This window comes from Xenopus tropicalis, chromosome 4 (assembly GCF_000004195.4).
Source record: "Xenopus tropicalis strain Nigerian chromosome 4, UCB_Xtro_10.0, whole genome shotgun sequence".
Taxonomy (NCBI): Eukaryota; Metazoa; Chordata; class Amphibia; order Anura; family Pipidae; genus Xenopus; species Xenopus tropicalis.
Window position 1 is genome coordinate 140,179,043 of NC_030680.2, and position 23,738 is coordinate 140,202,780.

At 44.8% G+C, this 23,738-nt stretch overlaps 1 protein-coding gene across 1 annotated transcript in view; it reads left to right on the forward strand.

The window, feature by feature from the left end:
* Window positions 1-586: 586 nt before the first annotated feature.
* rybp (RING1 and YY1 binding protein) overlaps window positions 587-23,738 on the forward strand; it is a 57,150-nt gene continuing 33,998 nt past the window's right edge. Inside the window, 2 exon segments of the mRNA NM_001016846.2 lie at window positions 587-848; window positions 2,368-2,493. Of these exon segments, the coding sequence (NP_001016846.1) occupies window positions 817-848; window positions 2,368-2,493 (158 nt within the window). The 5' untranslated portion in view covers window positions 587-816.

A 23,738-nucleotide genomic window follows, 5' to 3' on the forward strand; every position in this document is an offset into this window, starting at 1 on the left:
TGGAACAACCCTGTTACACAGCACTTTTCCCCCAGGGATTCAACCTGCTCCAATTCCCAGCATCCTCTACAAGCACCACCATTCCCCATCCAAAGCCAAAATCAGGGTTCAAAGGACCCCCCTTTCAATGCAGGATGGTTGGCTCCACCATTTCCCAGCCCAGGTTTAACTACAGCTCCCAGCATCCCCTGCCAGACGGGCTGTGGGCGGGAAGCCTGGGAGCTACAGGTGAATAACAACGTGTGAGGCTCAGGTGGGACTTACCTGCTGGATATTCTGCCTCACAAATGTGAAACGTTCTTTGGTTCCTCACCTCTGTCCCCCATAGGGGCTCTGTGAGGGGGGGAAATACCCTCTCTACCCCTGACCCCTTGTGCCCCTTGTGCCCCCATGCCCGGCGGCTCTCACCCTCAGCCCCTGCCAGTGTTTAACCTTCACTACTTCCCCAAGTCGCGGACTTTTAAAGCCCCATTGCGGCGCGATTGGCTGCCTGTGAGAGTGACATCACGCTGGCCTGGCCCCGCCCCTCCTTCCGTCCCTGGGTGACTGGTCTGTGTGCAGTCTGGCAGCAGCGGCAGATCGGCGGCGGCGGCGGAGCAACACACGGCTGGGGCTCTGCAAGGCGGATTATCTACCCCCTCCCACCTCCCGAACAGCACATCTACCCCCCCACTGGCTCTATCCGAACCCCCCCAAAAGCACCACCTCCCCCTTCTCCCACCCTCACCCAATTCCTATTTATTTATAGGTGTGTGCGGGGGGCCCCCTGCAGAAATCCCTAGGGGGGAGGGAGATCCACGAGTGGATTTTACATTCATGATTATGGGCGACAAGAAGAGCCCGACCAGGTACAGTGAAGGGTGCGGGGGATTTGGGGGGGGGGGGGGGGGGGGGAGGGTGGCAGTTGGGTCATTTATATACCCCCCCCCATATTATATATGTTTGTGTATAAATATTCCAGCCCTCCCCATCCTGTGTCCTTGGGGGCTGCAGCACTTACACCCCCCCCCTCCGACCCCTGGCAACCCCCCCCCCTCCCCATGTATTAGTATTGCCCTGAATGTGAGTGTGTGTGTGTGTGTGAGTGTGTGTGAGTGTGTGTGTGAGTGTGTGTGTGTGTGCCAGGGGCCCGGCTGTGCTATGGCGGCTCAGACACACAACACTCTGACTCCCTGCCTCAGACAAAGAGAATATTTAGCAGAAGAGAGAGGAGAGGAAAGAAAGGAGGGCAGGGTGGAGGATAGAAACGCCTACACTGCCCTTTAAAAAGCAGATAAATAATAATAGGCAGGGGAAATCCACCCCAAAAAGGTGCAGGCTTTTCTGCTGACTCTTTATGGATTATTGATGGGTGCAATGTGCCTGGTACCTCTGGGTTCATGGCAGCCTGGGGGGGGGGGGGGGGAATGTACTAAAGAGGAAGGGTTTTTTTCTTTCCCCCTTCCTTGTCTTTTGTCTGCTATTCCTACACTGCTGTCTGTTGGTTATGGCTGCATGTAATAAGCCTCTTGTCTCGGTGACATGGGAGGAGGCCAGTGAGGGGTTAATGATGTGGGGAGGGATCTCGGTACATCCAACCTGTGGCCCTCCAGCTGTTGGTGAACTACTAGCCTCCTGGCATCTTCTGACAGCAGGGGGGGGGGGGGTAGAACAGGAGGCTGCAGGTTGAATGTCCCTGCTGTACTGTACACCTCCCCCCCCCCCCCAGTATTGAGATGGAAGCCTGGATTAGAGCGGAGACTTGGCAGGAACAGGTTAATGGTGTGTGCGCAGGGAAGGGGGGGGGGGAGCACCGGGGCTGCTGGCACGGCTTCATGGCATACCAGTGGCACATTCTTTGCTTTACATGTGGGCACCATGCATTGTACCCGGGTGGCTCCGAACTGGGGCAGAGTGAATGCAACGGCAGTGATGGCAGGGCAGATATGGGGGGTGGGAATGGGTTACATTGGTTTTGCTTTAACTCCTTCTGTCCTTGGAAGATTTCCTTCCCCCTTCAGCTACTCTCCCCATTAAATGAAGGACTTTAAAATAATCATGGGGCACAGGTGTTTCTCTATTGGACGGTAAAATAATCATGGGGCACAGGTGCTGCTCCCTATCCCCCACAGACCCTGCTCCATGTATGTGTGGGGGGCACGCTCAGTAATGGCTTAACCTTCTCCTTGGGATTTCCATAGTCCATACATTTATATAGTGCCCGGGCCGGCGAGGGACTGCCTGGGACAGCGAGGGGCTCCCTGAGCACAGGGCAGGTTGCCGGGGGGTGGGTATAGCAACCCAATGGCGTTAGGATTATATATAAATATATATATTTATTATAAATGGCTGGACTGCAAACATACTCTTGTTTCTTGATGTTTCTAGGCCCAAAAGGCAAGCTAAACCTTCGGCCGATGAAGGTTACTGGGATTGTAGCGTCTGCACTTTCAAGAACAGCGCCGAAGCCTTCAAATGTAGCATCTGCGACGTCCGGAAAGGCACCTCGACCAGGTACTGTACCCCCCCTACTGTGTTACTCTGCCCGCTGGCATCGGTGCACGTGGATGGGGCTTGTTGGTTGAACCCTTGGCCGTTGGCTGGTGTGTAAGATAGTAAATAGCTCAGATCATGGGCGTTCTCACCTAGTTCTGGCTTGGCACCTCTCTTTGGCATACTCACGTGTGCTGTCATATGAAAGAAGGAGCGGTCTCGAAGTGATTACGCTGATGTGTGGTTAATGGGTAACCCTTTGCCTGCCGCTTTGGCTGTTGCCAAGGAGTCAGACATTGGAAACGCGGGCGTGTCATTGGGAAATAAGATGAACCCATTTTTGTGTTGTTTTGTTATTAGGTTGTGGGCTTAGTCTGATTTATGCAGGTTTCAGGGCTAATTTTCCCCCTGCTTGGCCACCTGTTTTGCATTCGGGATGTCTGAAGCGATTTCATGGCTGTTGCCGAAGTCTCTCTTTATCTGTTTTCTCTATACAAGGAAATGTATCTTCGTCCCCCCCGTCCTGCGAAAGCTCATCACAATCGGACTTGTCATCTGCTCAGCAAATGTTGCTAATGTGCAGGGTGTCTCTAGCAGCGGAGGGGCTCGGGCCCAAACAGGGGGGGGCCCTTCCTATAGTCCCTCAGCTGCTGTCGAACTTCAGAAGCAACTAAAGGGTTAATGATGATGATAATAAAGGGGTAAGAATCACAAAATGTGCCTGTATTGCTGCTTTCATGGCGCTAGGTGTGATAATGGGGCTCAGTCCTTGGCTTGGACCTCTCTGACGGCTCTGATTGGATGCTTGGTGTGACCTGCAATTCGAATGCTTCCAATTTGAAATCCCTGGTTGGGATTAGTTCTCATGCTGTAAATGTTTTAATGGGGCTTTGCTTCCGTCTGGGTTATACACTGTGGCATCAGATGATAGGGGCGGGCAACCTGACGACCAGCCAATCCGATTGCCATGTCCTGAATTAGGGTTAGGGATCGCTTTCCCTTGAGTTGGAGCAATAGCTGGGAAGCCACAGGATTGGCTGATATCCCTGGTTCGGTGCGGAACAGGGTGCATCTCCTACGCGTATTAACGATAGGCATTACGCATCTCTCGGTAAAATGTGAGCGCTCTGGGCATTGTCTGGGAGGGGATACGAGAGCCCGGGATATACAAACAAATACTTTCTGCACAGATTCAAATACTGGTTCCTTATAAGCAGTAAATTCAGTATATTACCCTCTCCTGCAGCTGGGAAGTGGCTTTTATTGGGTTTGCAATAAACTTTCTGTGTTGCCCGTATCCTAAGGTACCGGGAGTCTGGGCATTGAGGCCACAGCTGCTTGGTAAATAACCAATAATAACTGCCCACTATTCCGACAACTCCTGGCATCCCCAGTGGATGCCACTAATGGAAGGTTGTCCTTTATAGGTATTTTATGGATTTGAGTGTGCCAGCACAGAATTCTCTCTTCTGCTATGTTGTACTCCTGTACTTAGTGTATGATCCAGGAGTTGAACTGTGCAAGAGGCAAAGGAGGCTTATGTATGTATGTATGTATGTATGTATGTATGTACGGGCAAGCACAAGCGCTGGAGCTCAATAATGGGTGCAGAATTGTCCTCCTTAGACCACCATACACTAAGTTCTTACATTTACCCCTAGCAAATTGTATGGGGCTTATGTTTGGATGCCTAAAGGCTATTAACCTAAACACCACTTACATGGCTTCCCAGAGGCTATTATCCCCCCACTGCTACTATAGGCACCATCTCTCCCTACTATACCTGCTATCCCACAGCCCCAGTCCCTTCCCAGAGGCTATTATCCCCCCACTGCTACTATAGGCACCATCTCTCCCTACTATACCTGCTATCCCACAGCCCCAGTCCCTTCCCAGAGGCTATTATCCCCCACTGCTACTATAGGCACCATCTCTCCCTACTATACCTGCTATCCCACAGCCCCAGTCCCTTCCCAGAGGCTATTATCCCACTGCTACTATAGGCACCATCTCTCCCTACTATACCTGTTATCCCACAGCCCCAGTCCCTTCCCAGAGGCTATTAGCCCCCCACTGCTACTATAGGCACCATCTCTCCCTACTATACCTGCTATCCCACAGCCCCAGTCCCTTCCCAGAGGCTATTATCCCCCACTGCTACTATAGGCACCATCTCTCCCTACTATACCTGCTATCCCACAGCCACAGTCCCTTCCCAGAGGCTATTATCCCACTGCTACTATAGGCACCATCTCTCCCTGCTATACCTGCTATCCCACAGCCCCAGTCCCTTCCCAGAGGCTATTATCCCCCCACTGCTACTATAGGCACCATCTCTCCCTACTATACCTGCTATCCCAGAGCCACAGTCCTTTCCCAGAGGCTATTTTCCCCACCGCTGACTATCCCATAGCCACAGGCAATATAGTGATATTTGTGTCTGGTTTGTTATGTAGCTGTTTTTATTCTTTGGAATAGTTAAGATTGGATCCGTATCCCCTTACTCTAAACAGCACTGTGGGAGACAATGGCGCTACATAAATCATCATTTTTTAATAAATTGCATTTTCCAAATACCAGACAGCCTTGCCGTCCCTGTAGATGCAGCTGCTTGAGTCATTTGTTGCTCCAAATGAATTCTGCAATTTTTTCCAATAAATAAATTTATTGTCCCTAGAACAAGATCCTTGTTTGAGTGCCTTTCTGGCCGGGATTCCTTCCTGATGCCTCCAATGGGGTATTTGTGTACACGTTCATGTATAAATTGTTTGTTTTGACAGTCACATGGGTTTGTAGAGGAGGGGCTGGAAAATAAGCCATTATTATTTGGATGGATTTGCATCTATTGTACTTTTGTTTTAGTGCGATGTTAGAAAACCCAGCGCTGGAAAGTTTCCAGCAGGCAGCGAGCCATTTGCTCCTAAAATTTCACTCCTGACTCCCAACTTTCAGCAATATTTTATGTTACACTGCTTGTCCCTCCTCTCCGGCTCCTAAATAAATTCTGTCTGGCTCCTATAATAGTCTGTCTGGCTCCTAACTTTTTATGTCATTTTGTCCACCCCTGGTGGAAGTGTAGGGTTTTCAGAAGGATCCAGTTGAGAAGCGTGCACAATAATGCCGACTTAATTTATGTGCATGGGAAAATGGAAAGCCGGCATTGTGCTAGACACCCGTGAACATGGAAAGGCATGGATTTTGAAATAAAAAGTTGAAGTGTCTTGGATCAGTGCTCCCCCTTTCTCCCTCATTCACACGCGCACACAAAACCTTTTACGCTTGAAGGAATCTGGAATGAGGACATTCTTCCCCTATCCTGTAGGCCAAGGATGTCCAGCTTTGACCCTTCAGCTACCGCAGAACTATAGCTATCAGACTTTGGGTTCGTTGAAACTCAGGAACATGCCGCAGGGCACCATATACTGAGTAGTGACCCAATGTGCTGACACTCTGAGAGCAGCAATTTTTTCTTGAAACTATCTACTGTATCTGCCAGTACTCTGCAAGTACATCAGTCTCCTTGTGGTCCCTGATCCAACGGGAAAACCAGATCTGCCCCATCGATATCCGGCCAGATATCAGTCACATAGACCCGTCGGGGGTTCCCAAATCAGCAGCTTAAATCTGCCTGTGTGTGGCCATCTTTAGGTTATTATTATTAACATTTATTTATAAAGCGCCAACATATCCCGCAGAGCTGTACAAAAAGTGGGTTACATACATTGGACATACAGAGTAACATATAAAGCAATCAATAACCGAAACAAGAGGTGAAGAGAGATAGATAATGGAAAGATTATTATTATTATTATTAACATTTATTTATAAAGCGCCAACATATGCCGCAGCGCTGTACAATAAGTGGGTTTCATACATTGGACATACAGAGTAACATATAAAGCAATCAATAACCGATACAAGAGGTGAAGAGGGCCCTGCCCTCAGGCATCAGCGGGTACAATATACAATGGCCCTCAAAGCAATAAACCATATACAGGTATGGGGCCTGTTATCCAGAATGCTCGGGACCTGGGGTTTTCCAGATAAGAGGTCTTTCTGTAATTTGGACCTCTATACCTTAAGTCTACTGAACAATCCTATAAACATTAATTAAACCCAATAGACTTGTTTTGCCTCCATTAGGGATTAATTATATATTAGTTGGGATCAAATACAAGGTACTGTTTCATTAATATGGAGAAAAAGGAAATCATTTTTGAAGATTAGATTTATTTGCTTATACAGGTACAGGACCCATTATCCAGAATGCTCGGGACCAAGGGTATTCCTGATAAGGGGTTTTTCTGTAATTTGGATCTTCATACCTTAAGTTTACTAAAAAAATCAAAACATTAATTAAACCCAATAGATTGTTTTGCATCCAATAACGATTATTTTTATTTTAGTTGGGATCAAGGACAGGTACTGTTTTATTATTACAGAGAAAAGGGAATCATTTAACCATGAAATAAACCCAATAGGGCTGTTCTGCCCCAATAAGGGGTAATTATATCTTAGTTGGGATCAAGTACAGGTACTGTTTTATTATTACAGAGAAAAGGGAATCATTTAACCATTAAATAAACCCAATAGGGCTGTTCTGCCCCCAATAAGGGGTAATTATATCTTAGTTGGGATCAAGTACAGGTACTGTTTAATTATTACAGAGAAAAGGGAATCATTTAACCATTAAATAAACCCAATAGGACTGTTCTGCCCCCAATAAGGGGTAATTATATCTTAGTTGGGATCAAGTACAGGTACTGTTTAATTATTACAGAGAAAAGGGAATCATTTAACCATTAAATAAACCCAATAGGACTGTTCTGCCCCCAATAAGGGGGTAATTATATCTTAGTTGGGATCAAGTACAGGTACTGTTTATTATTACAGAGAAAAGGGAATCAATTTAACCATTAAATAAACCCAATAGGGCTGTTCTGCCCCCAATAAGGGGTAATTATATCTTAGTTGGGATCAAGTACAGGTACTGTTTTATTATTACAGAGAAAAGGGAATAATTTAACCATGAAATAAACCCAATAGGGCTGTTCTGCCCCCAATAAGGGGTAATTATATCTTAGTTGGGATCAAGTACAGGTACTGTTTTATTATTACAGAGAAAAGGGAATCATTTAACCATGAAATAAACCCAATAGGATTGTTCTGCCCCAATAAGGGGTAATTATATCTTAGTTGGGATCAAGTACAGGTACTGTTTTATTATTAAAGAAAAAAGGGAATCATTTAACCATGAAATAAACCCAATAGGGCTGTTCTGCCCCAGTAAGGGGTAATTATATCTTAGTTGGGATCAAGTACAGGTACTGTTTATTATTACAGAGAAAAAGGAAATCAGTTTTAAAATTCTGTATTATTTGATTAAAATGGAGTCTATGGGAGACGAGCATTATGTAATTCGGAGCTTTCTGGATAAAGGGATCCCATACCTGTAATAGAATCAATGGGAGATGGCCTTCCCTTAATTCAGAACTTTCTGGACAACAGGTTTCCGGATATAGGATCCCATAGCTGTAGTATGGTAAAGAACAGGTGGTGTTAATGCTGTACTTGTACAGGGCCCTTTTGGGTCAAGTAGGTTTGTAATGGGTTTCTTTGCAGCTTTTTTTTAGGTTTTAAAGGGGCAGTAACAACAGAAAATGAAAATTCCCCGATGGCAGTTGCTTAAAAGGGTCACTTAGTCTGCACTATTAGAAACTGGCACCATTTCCACTAAGTGGAATATTTTTTATTTGAAAATACTTGTGGCTTTTGTTGTAGGGGTTCTGGAGGGAGAGTTCAGGAATATTTATTATATAAAGCTGTACTGAATACAACAGGCTGGGAGATGCTTTGTTAAAGGGGCAGTATACACATAAAAACGCCTTTACTAAGAATGGAAACACAAGATTTGTGTTGAATTACATTCTGCCTGTGCTTTTAATTAACACATTTTCTCATTATTTGCTTTTATAAAACACAAATTTTCACTGAACTTCCACAATCTTTCCTTTATTGACAGGGAGGTTTATTCAGAGCTCCCTATCTACTAACTCAGAGCTAACCCCTTCCTCCTCCAAGCAGCAGGTTTTGAACAGCACATTATCAGGGGCTTCGCAGTGGCCTGGTAATTCGTTTTATCTGATGCTCCATTTCTTTGTGGGATCAGGAAGTACTAAAAGTGAAACTGGTTTCATTTCACTTGCTTGGTGCCAAAAATAACAAAAACCATGTGCCTGTTTTAAGAAAGAAACATGTTCAGCTCAAGCCCTTTTAAAGGAACAGTAACACCAGAAAATCAAAGTAGTTAAAATAGAATGTAATGTGTTTGTTTCAGAGCACTACTATAGTTTATATAAACAAAGCTGTTGTGTAGCCATGGGGATAACTATTGCAACTGAAATAGGGCAAAATGGCACATACATAGCTTGCATAGTTACACAGCGGGGTATTTATATAAACTATAGTAGGGTTTCTGTAGCAAACACCCCAGCTGTACCAGTGCAGGAATGGCTGCCCCCGGGGCTACACAGCGGGGTATTTATATAAACTATAGTAGGGTTTCTGTAGCAAACACCCCAGCTGTACCAGTGCAGGAACGGCTGCCCCCGGGGCTACACAGCGGGGTATTTATATAAACTATAGTAGGGTTTCTGTAGCAAACACCCCAGCTGTACCGGTGCAGGAATGGCTGCCCCCGGGGCTACACAGCGGGGTATTTATATAAACTATAGTAGGGTTTCTGTAGCAAACACCCCAGCTGTACCAGTGCAGGAATGGCTGCCCCCGGGGCTTACACAGCGGGTATTTATATAAACTATAGTAGGGTTTCTGTAGCAAACACCCCAACTGTACCGGTGCAGGAATGGCTGCCCCCGGGGCTACACAGCGGGGTATTTATATAAAACTATAGTAGGGTTTCTGTAGCAAACACCCCAACTGTACCGGTGCAGGAATGGCTGCCCCCAGGGCTACACAGCGGGGTATTTATATAAACTATAGTAGGGTTTCTGTAGCAAACACCCCAACTGTACCAGTGCAGGAATGGCTGCCCCCGGGGCTACACAGCGGGGTATTTATATAAACTATAGTAGGGTTTCTGTAGCAAACACCCCAGCTGTACCAGTGCAGGAATGGCTGCCCCCGGGGCTACACAGCGGGGTATTTATATAAACTATAGTAGGGTTTCTGTAGCAAACACCCCAACTGTACCGGTGCAGGAATGGCTGCCCCCGGGGCTACACAGCGGGGTATTTATATAAACTATAGTAGGGTTTCTGTAGCAAACACCCCAGCTGTACCAGTGCAGGAATGGCTGCCCCCGGAGCGACACAGCGGGGTATTTATATAAACTATAGTAGGGTTTCTGTAGCAAACACCCCAGCTGTACCAGTGCAGGAATGGCTGCCCCCGGAGCGACACAGCGGGGTATTTATATAAACTATAGTAGGGTTTCTGTAGCAAACACCCCAACTGTACCAGTGCAGGAATGGCTGCCCCCGGGGCTACACAGCGGGGTATTTATATAAACTATAGTAGGGTTTCTGTAGCAAACACACATGTTTACCAGTGCAGGGCAACAGTACATTATATTTTAATTACTTTCATTTTTAAACACTTTCACTTTTTGGTGTTACTGTTCCTTTAGTTGAGCTCATGATGAAAAGGAGTGAGTACTGTCTCTTTAAGACAACTGAGAAAGATGCCTGAACACAGCAAAGCTGATAATGACCATTCACAAAATAAAGACTTGTATAGGACGCAGATAAATAGACGTTTACACTTTTGCCTTCTCTTGTCCCTTAATGGACTACAGTTTTCAGTATCCCTGGCAACCTTTGGGGGGACTCTTTTAACAGTTAATTATTGTGCAGGCTGGGGGGTAACGACAAAAGAAGCAGACTCTGTGATGGCATATGGGTCCAGGAAGTATTGGGGGGTTTTGACTGGTAGGCAGCTTTTATTCTCAAACTTCAAGTGGACCCTATATTGGTTCTGCTGTGGGGCTCATTAACATCTGTTTAAGCTTGCTTTGTGACCAATCACACGGTGACGTTAAACCGGGCTGGTAGCCCAACAAAAAAAAACCCGATGTATTATTGTTGTTTGCTGGTCTGTAATGGTGCCAACAAATGCAAAAACAATGGCACATGACGGGATGCGAGACCGTATCAAAGTGGCGCTCGTACGGCAAAGCGCTGCCTGTCAGTGCTGCACATTAGAAGGAAATGTAATCAGTTAAGAAAAGAGATAACTGGGAATACTAGGGGAAAAATGAAAGCTGCAGTCTCTCCTGAGAACCTTTCTCTGTGAGCGCCGACTTGTTAGAAGTTGAAAAGAGACATCTGAGGAGTCGGGGTGGTTAAAAAGCCCGTGTCAGCCCTGGTTATCCAGTGGGTAATGCAATTCAGTCAACTGGTGACAGTACAAAGTCGCGTCAGGTAGAGGAGCCATGTAGGGAAGATGTCCTTTGTGTTCCGACAAGTTGCTCTCTGTGTATCGGTCACTCGCTTTTTATTTTGGCGGCGATCAAAAACCGCACGAGAGTTTGAGAACAACATGTAACGAAGGACAAACAGTTGTTTAAATGCTTTTCTGCAAGGACGATGGTCCAAAATTGCTTGTTTCAAGTTAAACCTTAGGGAAATTGAAGCTACTCCATGTTTGGTCCTTTAAAGGGGCAGTTTAACCCCTTATTCAATATGCTTAATGATTAGAGCTTTTGCTGAACATAAATTGTGGCCGTTGTTTCCACCATGAAAAAGATATGGTTTTTATTTTTTCTTCAGCAAAACAGTGCAAGTAGGGAAATTGAAGCAACTCCATGTTTGGTCCTTGCGAGGTAGACAAGTAGAATACCTGTATACGACCCCTTCCATTGTTGTGACTGTTTTGTTTGCAGGATTCGATATGGTTAAAACCCTCTGTCAATCCTGTATATCCAGTGGGTAATGAATTCAGTCAACTGGTGACAGTACAAAGTCGCATCAGGTAGAGGAGCCATGTAGGGAAGATGTCCTTTGTGTTCCGAACAGGACTCGACAAGTTGCTCTCTGTGTATTGGTCAGTTGCTTTTTATTATGGCGGCGATCAAAAACCGCACAATGGTTTGACATGTAACGAAGGACAAACAGTCGTTTAAATGCTTTTCTGCAAGGGCGATGGTCCAAAATTGCTTGTTTCAAGTTAAACCTTAGGGAAATTGAAGCTACTCCATGTTTGGTCCTTTAAAGGGGCAGTTAACCCCTTATTCAATATGTTCAATGATTAGAGCTTTTGCTGAACATAAATTGTGCCCGTTGTTTCCACCATGAAAAAGATATGGTTTTTATCATTTCTTCAGCAAAACAATGCAAGTAGGGAAATTGAAGCTACTCCATGTTTGTTCCTTGCGAGGTTGACAATTAGAATACTGGTATACAGCCCCTTCCATTGTTGTGACTGTTTTGTTTGCAAGCCATGTAGGGAAGATGTCCTTAATGTGTTCTGAACATAACTCGACAAGTTGGTCCCTGTGTATCGGTCACTAGCCGATCAAAAAACGCACAAGGGAACAGTTGTTCAAATGCTTTTCTGCAAGGAGGCAGGGAAACAAACTTGCCTATTTTAAAAGTTGGAAAGAAATTGAAGCTACTCCATGTTTGGCCCTTGCGAGGTAGACAAGTAGAATACCTGTATACAACCCTTCCCTTTGTTGTGACTGTATTGTAAGCAGGAGTCGGTATGGTTAAAAGGCCATGTCAATCCTGGTTATCCATTGGGTAATGCAATTCAGCAAAACAGGGCACTTGGGGAAATTTAAAGCTACTCCATGTTTGGTCCTTGCGAGGAAGACAAGTTGAATACCTGTATACAACCCTTCCCTTTGTTGTGACTGTATTGTAAGCAGGAGTCGGTATGGTTAAAAAGGCCATGTCAACCCTGGTTATCCATTGGGTAATGCAATTCAGCAAAACGGGGCACTTGGGGAAATTTAAAGCTACTCCATGTTCGGTCCTTGCGAGGTAGACAAGTAGAATACCGATATACAACTCCTTCCTTTGTTGTGACTGTTTTGATAGCTGAAGTCCATTTGTGCTGGGGAATAAACCCCCCCCCTCCCAGTGATTATAATTTTCCTTCTCCTTTAAAAAGTGCTAGGGTTCCGTGCATCCCGACACACTATATTTCCTTTAATGCCAGGTTTATAGAAGCCGCTACTTCTGTGTTCGGGATCTTTAATGGAATATTGTGACTGTTGTTTCAAGTTAAAATTTTCTGCCGCTTTATTTTTAGCTCGTGCAATTTTCAGTAATTCCAGTCAGCAATTTTTTGCTTCTTGATTTCAGTGTCCTGACGTGTTCGTTTGCCGGAGACGTACTGCCTTGTTGTTTGGTGGTTTTGCGTTAGTCCGGGGGTTACTGCCGGGTAGCGAGCGACTAAGAGAAATACCCCTGGGGTTAAACACAGAAAGAGAATCTACATACGTGTCAAAAGGAAACCATGGTTACCCACAATAAATGGCAGAGTTTCAGTTTCATGATGATGGCAGTTAGCATGAAATTGTCATTATGAGAAGTGCAGACTCTTTTGTTTGATTATAAACTTTATTTACCGATCGTGGGCAGTGCTAACGAATCACTAAGAGGAAATGTACTAAATCTAATTCCGTTTTTGAATACGGCCCCGGCACCTGAATGTTAGATATGAACACAGCTGCCGTACTGGTTTCCTTGTCATGTGATGGAACCATTAGAAGCTCTATAGACAGTTACAGTCTGACACAAGTCTTAAAGGGGAACTCCATCCAAACACCACTTTGCAATATACACCAGTTAAAAAAAATGCAGCCTTTTCATGATGTTTAACGTAATAATATGGGTTGGGACAGTTCCCTAAGCCCCGCCCCCTGTTCCCCTGCTGGTCTGGCTGGCTACTTTGTAACTCAAATAAAATGTAACAGTGGTCGCCTGCCTTCAGCCTGCCTTCAGCCTGCATCCTCCCAATCCCACAATTCCCTGCACACGTGATGTCAATAAGGAAAGGAACATCCCAGTGCAATGCATTGTGGGTTATGTAGTTCCTGCATGCTGTCTGTAAGCTGTGGAGAAGTTGTTACAATATGTAACATCAGTGTTTTAGTCCCTCCTCCCCTGCCAGGATTTCAAATGATGCAGAAATAGAAGAGCTGTTTTGCTGCTCCATTTCAGCCTATAAAATGGTATTTATTTATACTTTTGAAGGAACAGATTACAGGGATAGGGATATTAGGGGTTTCTGTGTTCCGTGTTGATGGGGCTCTTTAACAAATTTTTGTTTGGAAGCCAGAGTTCCCCTTCGATTTGTTTTTTTTTGTTTAGAAGCTTTCCAGTTTGGAGTTGCAGGGGTCAAGTTTACCTTAGCAGTGGTTTGACTGAGCGACTGGAGGATGAATAGGAGAGGGTCTGAATAGAAAGATAAGTAGTAAAAAGTAACAATACAATTGTAGCCTCTACAAACCTCTAGTAGTTTCTTTTGGCTGTCGGGGTGGGTGATGCCCCATTTGAAAGCTGGTAAGACCTTCTCACTAGTGGAAGCCAGTAATTTGGGCCCATACAGGGGCTAGTAGGTTGCTTCACACTTAGGGCTCTGGCACACGGGGGAGATTAGTCGCCCGCGATTAACTCCCTGTTCGCGGGCGACTAATCTCCCCGAGTTGCCTACCCCTGCCATCCCACCGGCGAACATGTAAGTCGCCGGAGGGATGGCAGACGCGGCGGGGCAATTTCAGGGAATCGCCGAAAAAGACTCGCGAGTCTTTTTCGGCGATTTGCGCGAAATCGCGCCGCCGCGTCTGCCATCCCTCCGGCGACTTACATGTTCGCCGGTGGGATGGCAGGGGTAGGCAACTCGGGGAGATTAGTCGCCCGCGAACAGGGAGTTAATCGCGGGCGACTAATCTCCCCCGTGTGCCAGAGCCCTTTAAGTGATACCAACATTGCTATAAAAACTGTTTTCTTTCTCATCTTGGCAACTTGACACTTGCCTATGGTCTCTGGTCTTCTTACAGTCGGACTGGAGCTGTCTATTCTCCCTTCATTGCTGCCCCCTGATAGGCTGGAGAAGTGTTTCTTCCTTCACTTTAACATATATAACCCCCACAACATCCAACTCAAGCATGAAGGGGACCTTAAGCTGGCCATACACGCACCGATAATACGGAAACGTTGTTTCATGCGATATTCGGTGCTTGTATGGCAACTCAGCGAGGTGCCGGTTTCGTAGGAGGCTGCGGATATTGGTCGACTCGTTGGTCAGGTGGGTTTGAAGACTTTGATTGGGCGCCGTTGAAGATGCCCAAGCAAAATCTATGTTCAGATCAAAAATCGCCCCATGTGTGGTCCCCTTTAGAGCGGCTACAAGGGGACCGAAGAGGGGCAGCGGCACAGAACTGGCTGTATGGGAACAAGGCAAAAAGAGAAGTGAGAGGTGCAGTAGGGACTGTTGATGTGATTCTTTTCATACAAATGAACCTGTAGAAATGTAAATTGAGCAGTATCTTCCGTCGTGAGTCAGAACAGACAGTGCCCCAGCCAAAACGAAACCACTACTAACACAAACTGACCATGTTATATAACAAGAGCAGACTTAACCCCATTTTTTTGGGTTGTGTTTGTTTCAGGAGTCCGTCTCTTCTCCTTGTTCTCCAGGCAATAAAGCAACTTTTTATTGCCAAAAAAAAAAATATTTAATGTTCTCCTACCCCCCTTGCGCACTTTTTTTTTTTTTTTTATTTCCCAGCTGTGTTACTAGTGGCAAGGCCTGTTTTCCCAACAGCTAATAAGGTGACAAGATAAACTGCGATGATATATTAAGGAATGGGAACAAACCTGCAAGCTCGGAGAAGCTGAATAACGGCGATGCCGCTAATAAGGCATTTTATTGTAAGCGTTTTATTTTCTAAATAATTAAATGTTCTTCGGTTTCTCCACACACCTCGCTTTGTGGTAATGTAGTGCTTCTGTGAGGTGGGGCTGGGAAGGAGGAACAGCTGCCTTTAAGGTCCCTATACAGGGGCTGATTATAGCTGCCGATATCTGTCCCTTGGACCGATTCGGCAGCTTATCGGCCCTTGTAGGGGCAGAACAGAGCGGCCTGGCCGACCGATATCTGGCCTGAAATTGGGCAGATATCGATCGGCCAGGTTAGAAAATCCAGTCGGATCGGGGACCGCATCGGCTCGTTGATGTGGTCCCTGAACCGACTGCCCCATTGCAGCGTTTAGAATTCGATCGTTTGGCCCCAGGGCCAAACGATCGAATTCGCGTACATGCCCCCCGATATCGCCCACCCATAGGTGGGGATATCGGGTGAAGATCCGCTTGCTTGGCGACATCGCCAAGCGAGCGGATCTTATAGTGTATGGGCACCTTTACACTCACCCGTGGCATCTCTAGAAAAGGAAAAAGGAGAATTCCAAGGTGCAAAGTGACACATTGAGCTCCAATGACAAATACATAGGTTTCTTCCTGGTTCATGTTTTATTTAGTGTTCCACATTAGTTCTTGTGGTATTAGTGGGCAGATGTGTGGCTTTGATAGGGATCCAACATAGGGCTGGAAGTTCAGGTTATAGTGGTTTGGTAGCATTCCTGCAGGGGGAAGAGGGCTCTCGGTTGGGAGTATCCCAGAATATTATTCCGTATTTACGGCCACCAGGTCGCCACAGTGCTTTATAGTGCGCATTTCCCAGCCTGCTGAATTAATGTTTTGGTAAACATGTATCTATTGTACATATTGTTTCCACATGTGTCATAATCAAATAGAATAGTTACGTACTTGACCTGGCTGCAGTTGTGTATTGGCCTGTTGGCTTCAGGGTATGTATTTATTTCAGACTCGCTCAGGTGTCGTCCTGTTGAAAGGCTCCCTCGCTACTGTTTGCTACTCCCGTGCCGCAGTAAATGTTATTCTATAGCCCTAATTGGAAACAGGTGCCCTTGTATTCCTGATGGGGGCGATGACATTGACGGAAGGCTGTGGGACTATGGGAATGCGGATACCACAGGGACAGGCAATTACTATATATACTATTACAAAAGTTATGGTACTCTCTAGGCCATAGTCACAGGGCCGTTATGAGGCAAGTTAAAGGAACACTGACATGGGACAACCTTGTTTTTGTGCGAAACCCATCAGTTAATAGAGCTTCTCCAGCAGAATCCTGCATTGTAATCTGTTTTTCAAAAACACAGATTTTTTTATATTTAATTCTGAACTTTCACATTGGGCTAGCCATATTCTTCATTTCCCAGGGTGCCACAGCCATGTGACTTGTGCTCTGATAAACTTCAGTTACACTTTACTGCTGCGCTGCAAGTTGGAGTGATATCACACACCCAGCAGCCGATCAGCAGAACAATGGGAAGGGAGCAAGATAGCAGCTCCCAGTAGGTATCAGAATAGCACTCAATAGTAAGAAATCCAAGTCCGGCTTGGGACTCCTCCAGTTACATGGGAGTAGGAGAAACAATAGGTTAGCTGAAAGCAGTTCTAATGTGTAGTCCTGGCTCCTTCTGAAAGCTCAGACTCGGGCACACTTTACTGCTGCGCTGCAGGTTGGAGTGATATCCCCCCCCCCCCTCACCCTCAGCAGCCGATCAGCAGAACAATGGGAAGGGAGCAAGATAGCAGCTCCCAGTAGGTATCAGAATAGCCCTCAATAGTAAGAAATCCAAGTCCGGCTTGGGACTCCTCCTGTTACATGGGAGTAGGAGAAACAATATAATTTTAAATGGTAGAGTGAATTATTTGCTATGTAAACATGTAATTGAGAAATGAAAAGTATACCATAAACATAATGATGGTATCCCTTTAAAGGACATGTAACCCCCCCCCCCCCCCACGAATGTAACCAGCCAGCAGCCTATTTGAAATCATTTAATACCTTCCACTCTGGTTGTTCAAAGGTTAATACTAAGGCTGCAGCATCCCCTTAATTAGGATTCTTCGTCCTCATCTAACCCACTTGGCCTCCTCCCTCAGGAATTTACTTTGGCTATTGGCTACAGAGCATGCTTAAGCGCTTCTTAGTTCAGATTACTAAACACCCCCTTCAATTTAGCAGCCAACGAAAAGAAGGCATTGCTAGTTCCCATAGAAACTCTGCTCTAGCTGTCTGTCTGCTCCTATTTTTTCTATTAGCCTCCTCTCTGAGCTCATCTTAACCATTACATTTCTCAATCCAAGCAGGACTTTTTATCTGCCTGTGTAAGCCTGCATTCTTTTTGCATCTACTGTGCACAATTGCTGTTTGCAGATGTAAATGTCACTGATGATGTCAGAGGGAAAATGGCCACCGGGTGAAAGCTGCTGTTTATTTTGGGAAAATGTGATGGCGGTGGCAAATGGAGGAGATATATGCAGTAGAAATGATACTAGTTGGGTGGGGGAGACTTATACACATGGTAGGAAAATGAAGGCTTTGGCTGACTCTGACCTGAATTCCCAGCAACGCTGGCTGTCTGAATACTCCAAGTAGAACATCACTGACATAATCTCCTGGTAGCAATAGGCTTATTTCAGGAAAACTCCAAGCTCTGTGTTTTTCCCGGAGGTTCCTATGGTGCGTGTAACCTACTGAGTGAACGGCTGCGTGATGGAGTTAATCTGCCATCAGAGTCATTTGTCTCCGAGGACCCCAGCGTCGAGCATATCATTAGGCAATGAAGTGCAGCTCTTACCGAGCAATGCTTCTACTGCTCCCGAGATCCTGCCGCCGCTGCCTGTCTGCATTGGGAGATAATTCTATTTAACTGATGTCGGAGGGCTCCAAGAGACAGTCTCTCTGCTCTTACACTATTACATTAGTGCCATGATGGGCTCAATTACTGGCCAAACACATAGATCACTGGAATTAGAGCGTAATTCAAAAAGGTTTTCTGTTTTGTAGTAAATGAAGATCTGGGATATTTTATGTGCAGAGAAATACCGGATGTTGTGGGTTCTACACGGTGCCTTATACGTTAAGTTTAAATCATTTTTAGTCTAAAATCTATTCCTTAGAAGGTGGGTACCTTTGACTTGATTTGCCAAAAACATGGATTATGAATGCTGCTTATTGGCTAAATGGTGGCCAGAGGACATGTTTGAGGGTATAATTATTTCTAACAACCACAACATAGGGAGAACATGCAAACTCCCTTCAGGTGCCTAAGCCGGAATTCAGTTGCAAGGCAGAAGTGCTACTCGCTGAGCCACCATGCTGAACCTTCTTCCAACTGTGGCATGAAGTCCATGAACACCCTTGTGTAATGCTGGCCTTATGTGGATCAATAAAAGCTGCCGATTGCCCCTCTAGATCGAGTCAGCTGGTGTATGGAGCCCATAGAGGTTTGAAGATCTTGGGTAAGGACTGCATCAATATGTGGACTCGGCCCTCCTCCAAAGGGTCTCCATAGGCTTACTGTATAATTCAGTTGTTGACTCCAGGGTCAGACTGGTTTGCCATGGGTAGCCAAATTGGGCAAAGATCCACCTGTTGGGTGAACTAGTCAAATGAGCATATCACTGTTAATGGGCAGCTTACCTTACGTCGGTGATCCCCAACCAGTGGCTCGGGGTAACATGTTGCTCCCCAACCCTTTGGATGTTGCTCCCAGTGGCCTCAAAGTAGGTGCTTATTTTTAAATTTCTGGTAAGGAGGCAAGTGTTGGTTGCATAAAAACCAAGTATAATGCCAACCAGAGCCTTCTGTAGGCTGTCAGTCCACATAGGGGCTACCAAATAGCCAATTATAGCTCTTATCTGCACCCCCAGAAACTTTTTCCATGCTTGTGTTGCTCCCCAACACTTTTTCCATTTGAATGTGGTTCACGGGTATTAAAGGTTGAGGATCCCTGGGTTACGTGTATGGCTTTGGTCAGTCAGATGTGCTGTCACATGGGTGAATTTGCTAATGGGCCATACCATACAGTAAAAGAAAAAAGCGAGGGGGGGGAAAAAGCTTAGTCACCACTTTATCTGCCGGAAGGCCCATGATTTTTTTTTAACTTCTTCATCGATAGGCAGAAATCTATATGATGCAATTAAAGAGTAAATCTCCCCAGTTTATATCCTTCCTGCTGATCTAGAACACATCCCAGAGCTTTATGTCCGTTAAACCGATTGGGTAATTCTCTTGAGCACCCACTATTAATTTTATTTAATGATGCTTAATATTCCCTTTGTACTTATAAGGCTATCCAAACAGAGATTTAAATGCAGCCGGTGAATCAGTGAAGCCCACCTCTTGGCTGGCCTTTCAAGTCTTAAATTGGACCCCCACTTTTTTTTTCATTAGGCAGATAAATCTATGAACCTTGTGTATATTTCATGTTGGTCAGATTAGTTCCATATGCCAGGCCTTTTCTTAGTGGTTTCCTCTGCCGTCCCCATTATTAATTTAATTGCTTGTCTTTTAAACTCTTCTCTTTCCCCTGCCGCTTTATAGAAGAGAGCCTAAAACGGCGCTCCTTATCGAGATTGTGCTTCTAGTATATATGGTTCTGATTGACCCGACAACTGGATGAAACACTTAAAAGGAACATTTGTATTGATCTAGAATTCATTTGGGTGGGTGGGGGGGGGGGGCAGAGAGAGAGAGTTTAGTGGACTTGTTATAAAAGACACAGGCACCCAACTGGAGGGAAGAGTTTGTTTGTAAGCCTTATTAACCCTTTTGCCTAAGAAGCAACACACGGAATAAATAAACATAGTAGTTTTCCTTGGATGAAATGCAGCACAGGGTTCAGAATGGAAGGCACGTGAGCTTGCAGTCACATCTGCACATGTTTATTTGCAAGTGATACAAGGTGTCTCTGCCGCTCTATAAAGAAACATGATCCCTTTAGGGTGTACTAAGGCTGTTTTGCAACGTTCATTAAAGGGGTAGTTCACATAGTTAAAGGGGAACTCCCAAACAAAATTTGTCAAGGAGCCAGACACAACACATTAACCCTTGATATACCTTGATCACTGTAACCGGTTTCTCCAAAAAGGATGACTAAATACCATTTTTCTATATTGAAATCCAGCTGCAAAACCGTTCTTCTTTCTGCATCATTTGAAAGCCTGGCAGGGGAGGAGGGACTAAAACACTGATGATACAAATTGTATCTCCACGGCTTACAGACAGCATGCAGGAACTACATAAACCACAATGCATTGCACTGGGATGTTCCTTTCCTTATTGGCATCACGTGTGCAGCAGGGGATTGTGGGATTGGGAGGAGGCAGGCTGAGGGCAGGCGACTACTGTTAATAGTTTATTTGAGTCACAAAGTAGTCAGCCAGACCAGCAGGGGAACAGGGGGCGGGGCTGTATACTAAAGGGGTCGCCTCTTGTTCTTTAATATGGGAAAAAAGATCCCCCTGCTATCTGTCTATAATCACCACTATTGTATTTATACACAGTAATCCTATCTATGTGCCCCTTCTCCTGAGAAAACAACCCCAACCTTAACAGTCTTGTTTTTATTGTTCCTTTCCCTTTGCTGCACCTTTAAATTAACTTTTAGTATGATGTAGATAGTGATATTGAGACAGTTTGCAATTGGTCTTTATTTGTTTATTTTTGTAGTTTTTGAATTATTGAGCTTCATGTTCAGCAGCCTCTCCAGTCTGGACTTTGAGAAGTTATCTGGTTTACCCTAGCAGCCAGGGCAATTGTTTCAATGAGAGACTGGAAGATGGATTGGAGAAGGTATTTCCCATATACTTCATTTTAATCAAATAATTCAGATTCTTGGAAATGATTCCCTTTTCTCTGTAATAATAAAACAGTACCTTTACTTGATCCCAACTAAGATATAATTACCCCTTATTGGGGCAGAACAGCCCTATTGGGTTTATTTAATGGTTAAATGATTCCCTTTTCTCTGTAATAATAAAACAGTACCTGTACTTGATCCCAACTAAGATATAATTACCCCTTATTGGGGCAGAACAGCCCTATTGGGTTTATTTAATGGTTAAATGATTCCCTTTTCTCTGTAATAATAAAACAGTACCTGTACTTGATCCCAACTAAGATATAATTACCCCTTATTGGGGGCAGAACAGCCCTATTGGGTTTATTTCATGGTTAAATGATTCCTTTTTCTCTGTAATAATAAAACAGTACCTGTACTTGATCCCAACTAAGATATAATTACCCCTTATTGGGGGCAGAACAGCCCTATTGGGTTTATATCATGGTTAAATAATTCCTTTTTCTCTGTAATAATAAAACAGTACCTGTACTTGATCCCAACTAAGATATAATTACCCCTTATTGGGGGCAGAACAACCCTATTGGGTTTATTTAATGGTTAAATGATTCCCTTTTCTCTGTAATAATAAAACAGTACCTGTACTTGATCCCAACTAAGATATAATTACCCCTTATTGGGGGCAGAACAGCCCTATTGGGTTTATTTAATGGTTAAATGATTCCCTTTTCTCTGTAATAATAAAACAGTACCTGTACTTGATCCCAACTAAGATATAATTACCCCTTATTGAGGGCAGAACAGTCCTATAACATGTTAACTTTGTAACATTTGTGCTTTTTTAAGACTATTATGAAGCAATTGCCCCAAAATTCTCCTGTACATGAAGCCTAAAGTCACCAATTAGATTTTTGCAGTAATATGTATGTATTCATGGGATCGTAGCGGAGCTTCCTTTGCATTAGGCAATCGCACAGTGTTTTGGCTGCTGTTCTCTTGTCCTGAAAAAGGATCTGCAACCCCTTGAGGCAGAACAAGTCGTACGTAGGAACTTGGCTTTATACAGCGGACGTGTAGTTTTCATTGTTTTTGACGGCTGCCTCCGTTAACCTTTGTGCTCTGAACATTCTAAACTCTCTGGTTGATGTGGGTTGGGTTAGAACCAATTTGTCACTTAAAGGACCGGTTACACCAATAAATGTGAATATAATGCACAGTTACCCTTTACTGGTATAGGACCTGTTATCCAGAAGGCTCGGGACCCAGGGTTTTCCGGATAAGGGATCTTTCTGTAATTTGGATGTCCATACCTTAAGTGTATTAAACAATAACTTAAACATCAAATAAACCCAATAGGATTGTTTTGCCTATATGGGAACAAGTACAAGGTACTATTTTATTATTGCATAGAAAAAAATTGAATTATTTGCTTATAATGAAGTCTATGGGGGTAATTTCTTGAGTGCCAAGTTCAGCCAGATATCTATTTGGCAGGTTTATCTCATTAGACTGCCTCCGCCTGTTGATGCAGTCCTCTCTCAGTGAGTCTGTATAGGCCCCTATTATGATCTGGTGGCCAGAGAATGAGTTCAACCAAGTTAGGCCAACCTGGTAGGTTTGCTTAAAGGTGGCCATACATGTAGCAATAACTATCTTTTCTGCGACAATTGGTCGCAGGAAAGATCATTCGTTTTCCCCACTGACGTTCAGGGCTGAATTGTCAGATATGGAGGTAGAAACAATAGAAATTCTACCTTACCCTGCCAATTGAGCCTAAATGCAGCTTTTGCTTGGGCTTCTTTAATGGTGCCCAATCGAAATCCTTTAACCTGCCCGATCAACGAGACGACATCCGCAGCCTTTGCTATATCAGTCGTCTGGTCGAGCGGCAATGCATGCACCGAATATTGTACAAAACGAGGTTTCGCCGATATCATTGGTACTTTGATAAAAAGTCCAGCTTTTGAATTGAGCACTGTAATGGGTAAAATAAGCTCAGTAGAGGAGGTTCTCATTGGCTGCTAGACTGGAGGGTGTGTTTGGTAACCTGATTTGAGAAGAATGGAGCATGCTCAGTTAGCCAAGAGCCAAAGTTGATTCGTAAAGGTGGCCATACATGTTCAGATCCACTCACTTGGCGAGGTCGCCAAGCGAGCAGATCTTCTCCTGATATCCCCCACCTACGGGTGGGCGATATCAGGTAAATTCAGGCTAATTCGGTCGTTTGGCCCTAGGTTCAGTCGGTTCGGGGACCCCATCAACCAGCCGATGCGGTCCCCGATCCGACTAAATTTTTTAACCTGTCCAATCGATATCTGGACGATTTCAGGCCAGATATTGGTCGGGCAGGCCCGTCGTTACTGCCCATACATGGGCCGATAAGCTGCCGAATCTAAGGGTCTAAGGGACCGGCAGCTAGAATCAGCCCGTGTATGGGGACCTTAAGTGATTACTGCAGCCTTACTATTAACATTTTAACAACTGGAGTGGCAGATATTTAAAGATTTGAAAGTGGCTGTTCACTGATTACATTTTTGTGGGCGGTTTACACGTGCTTTAA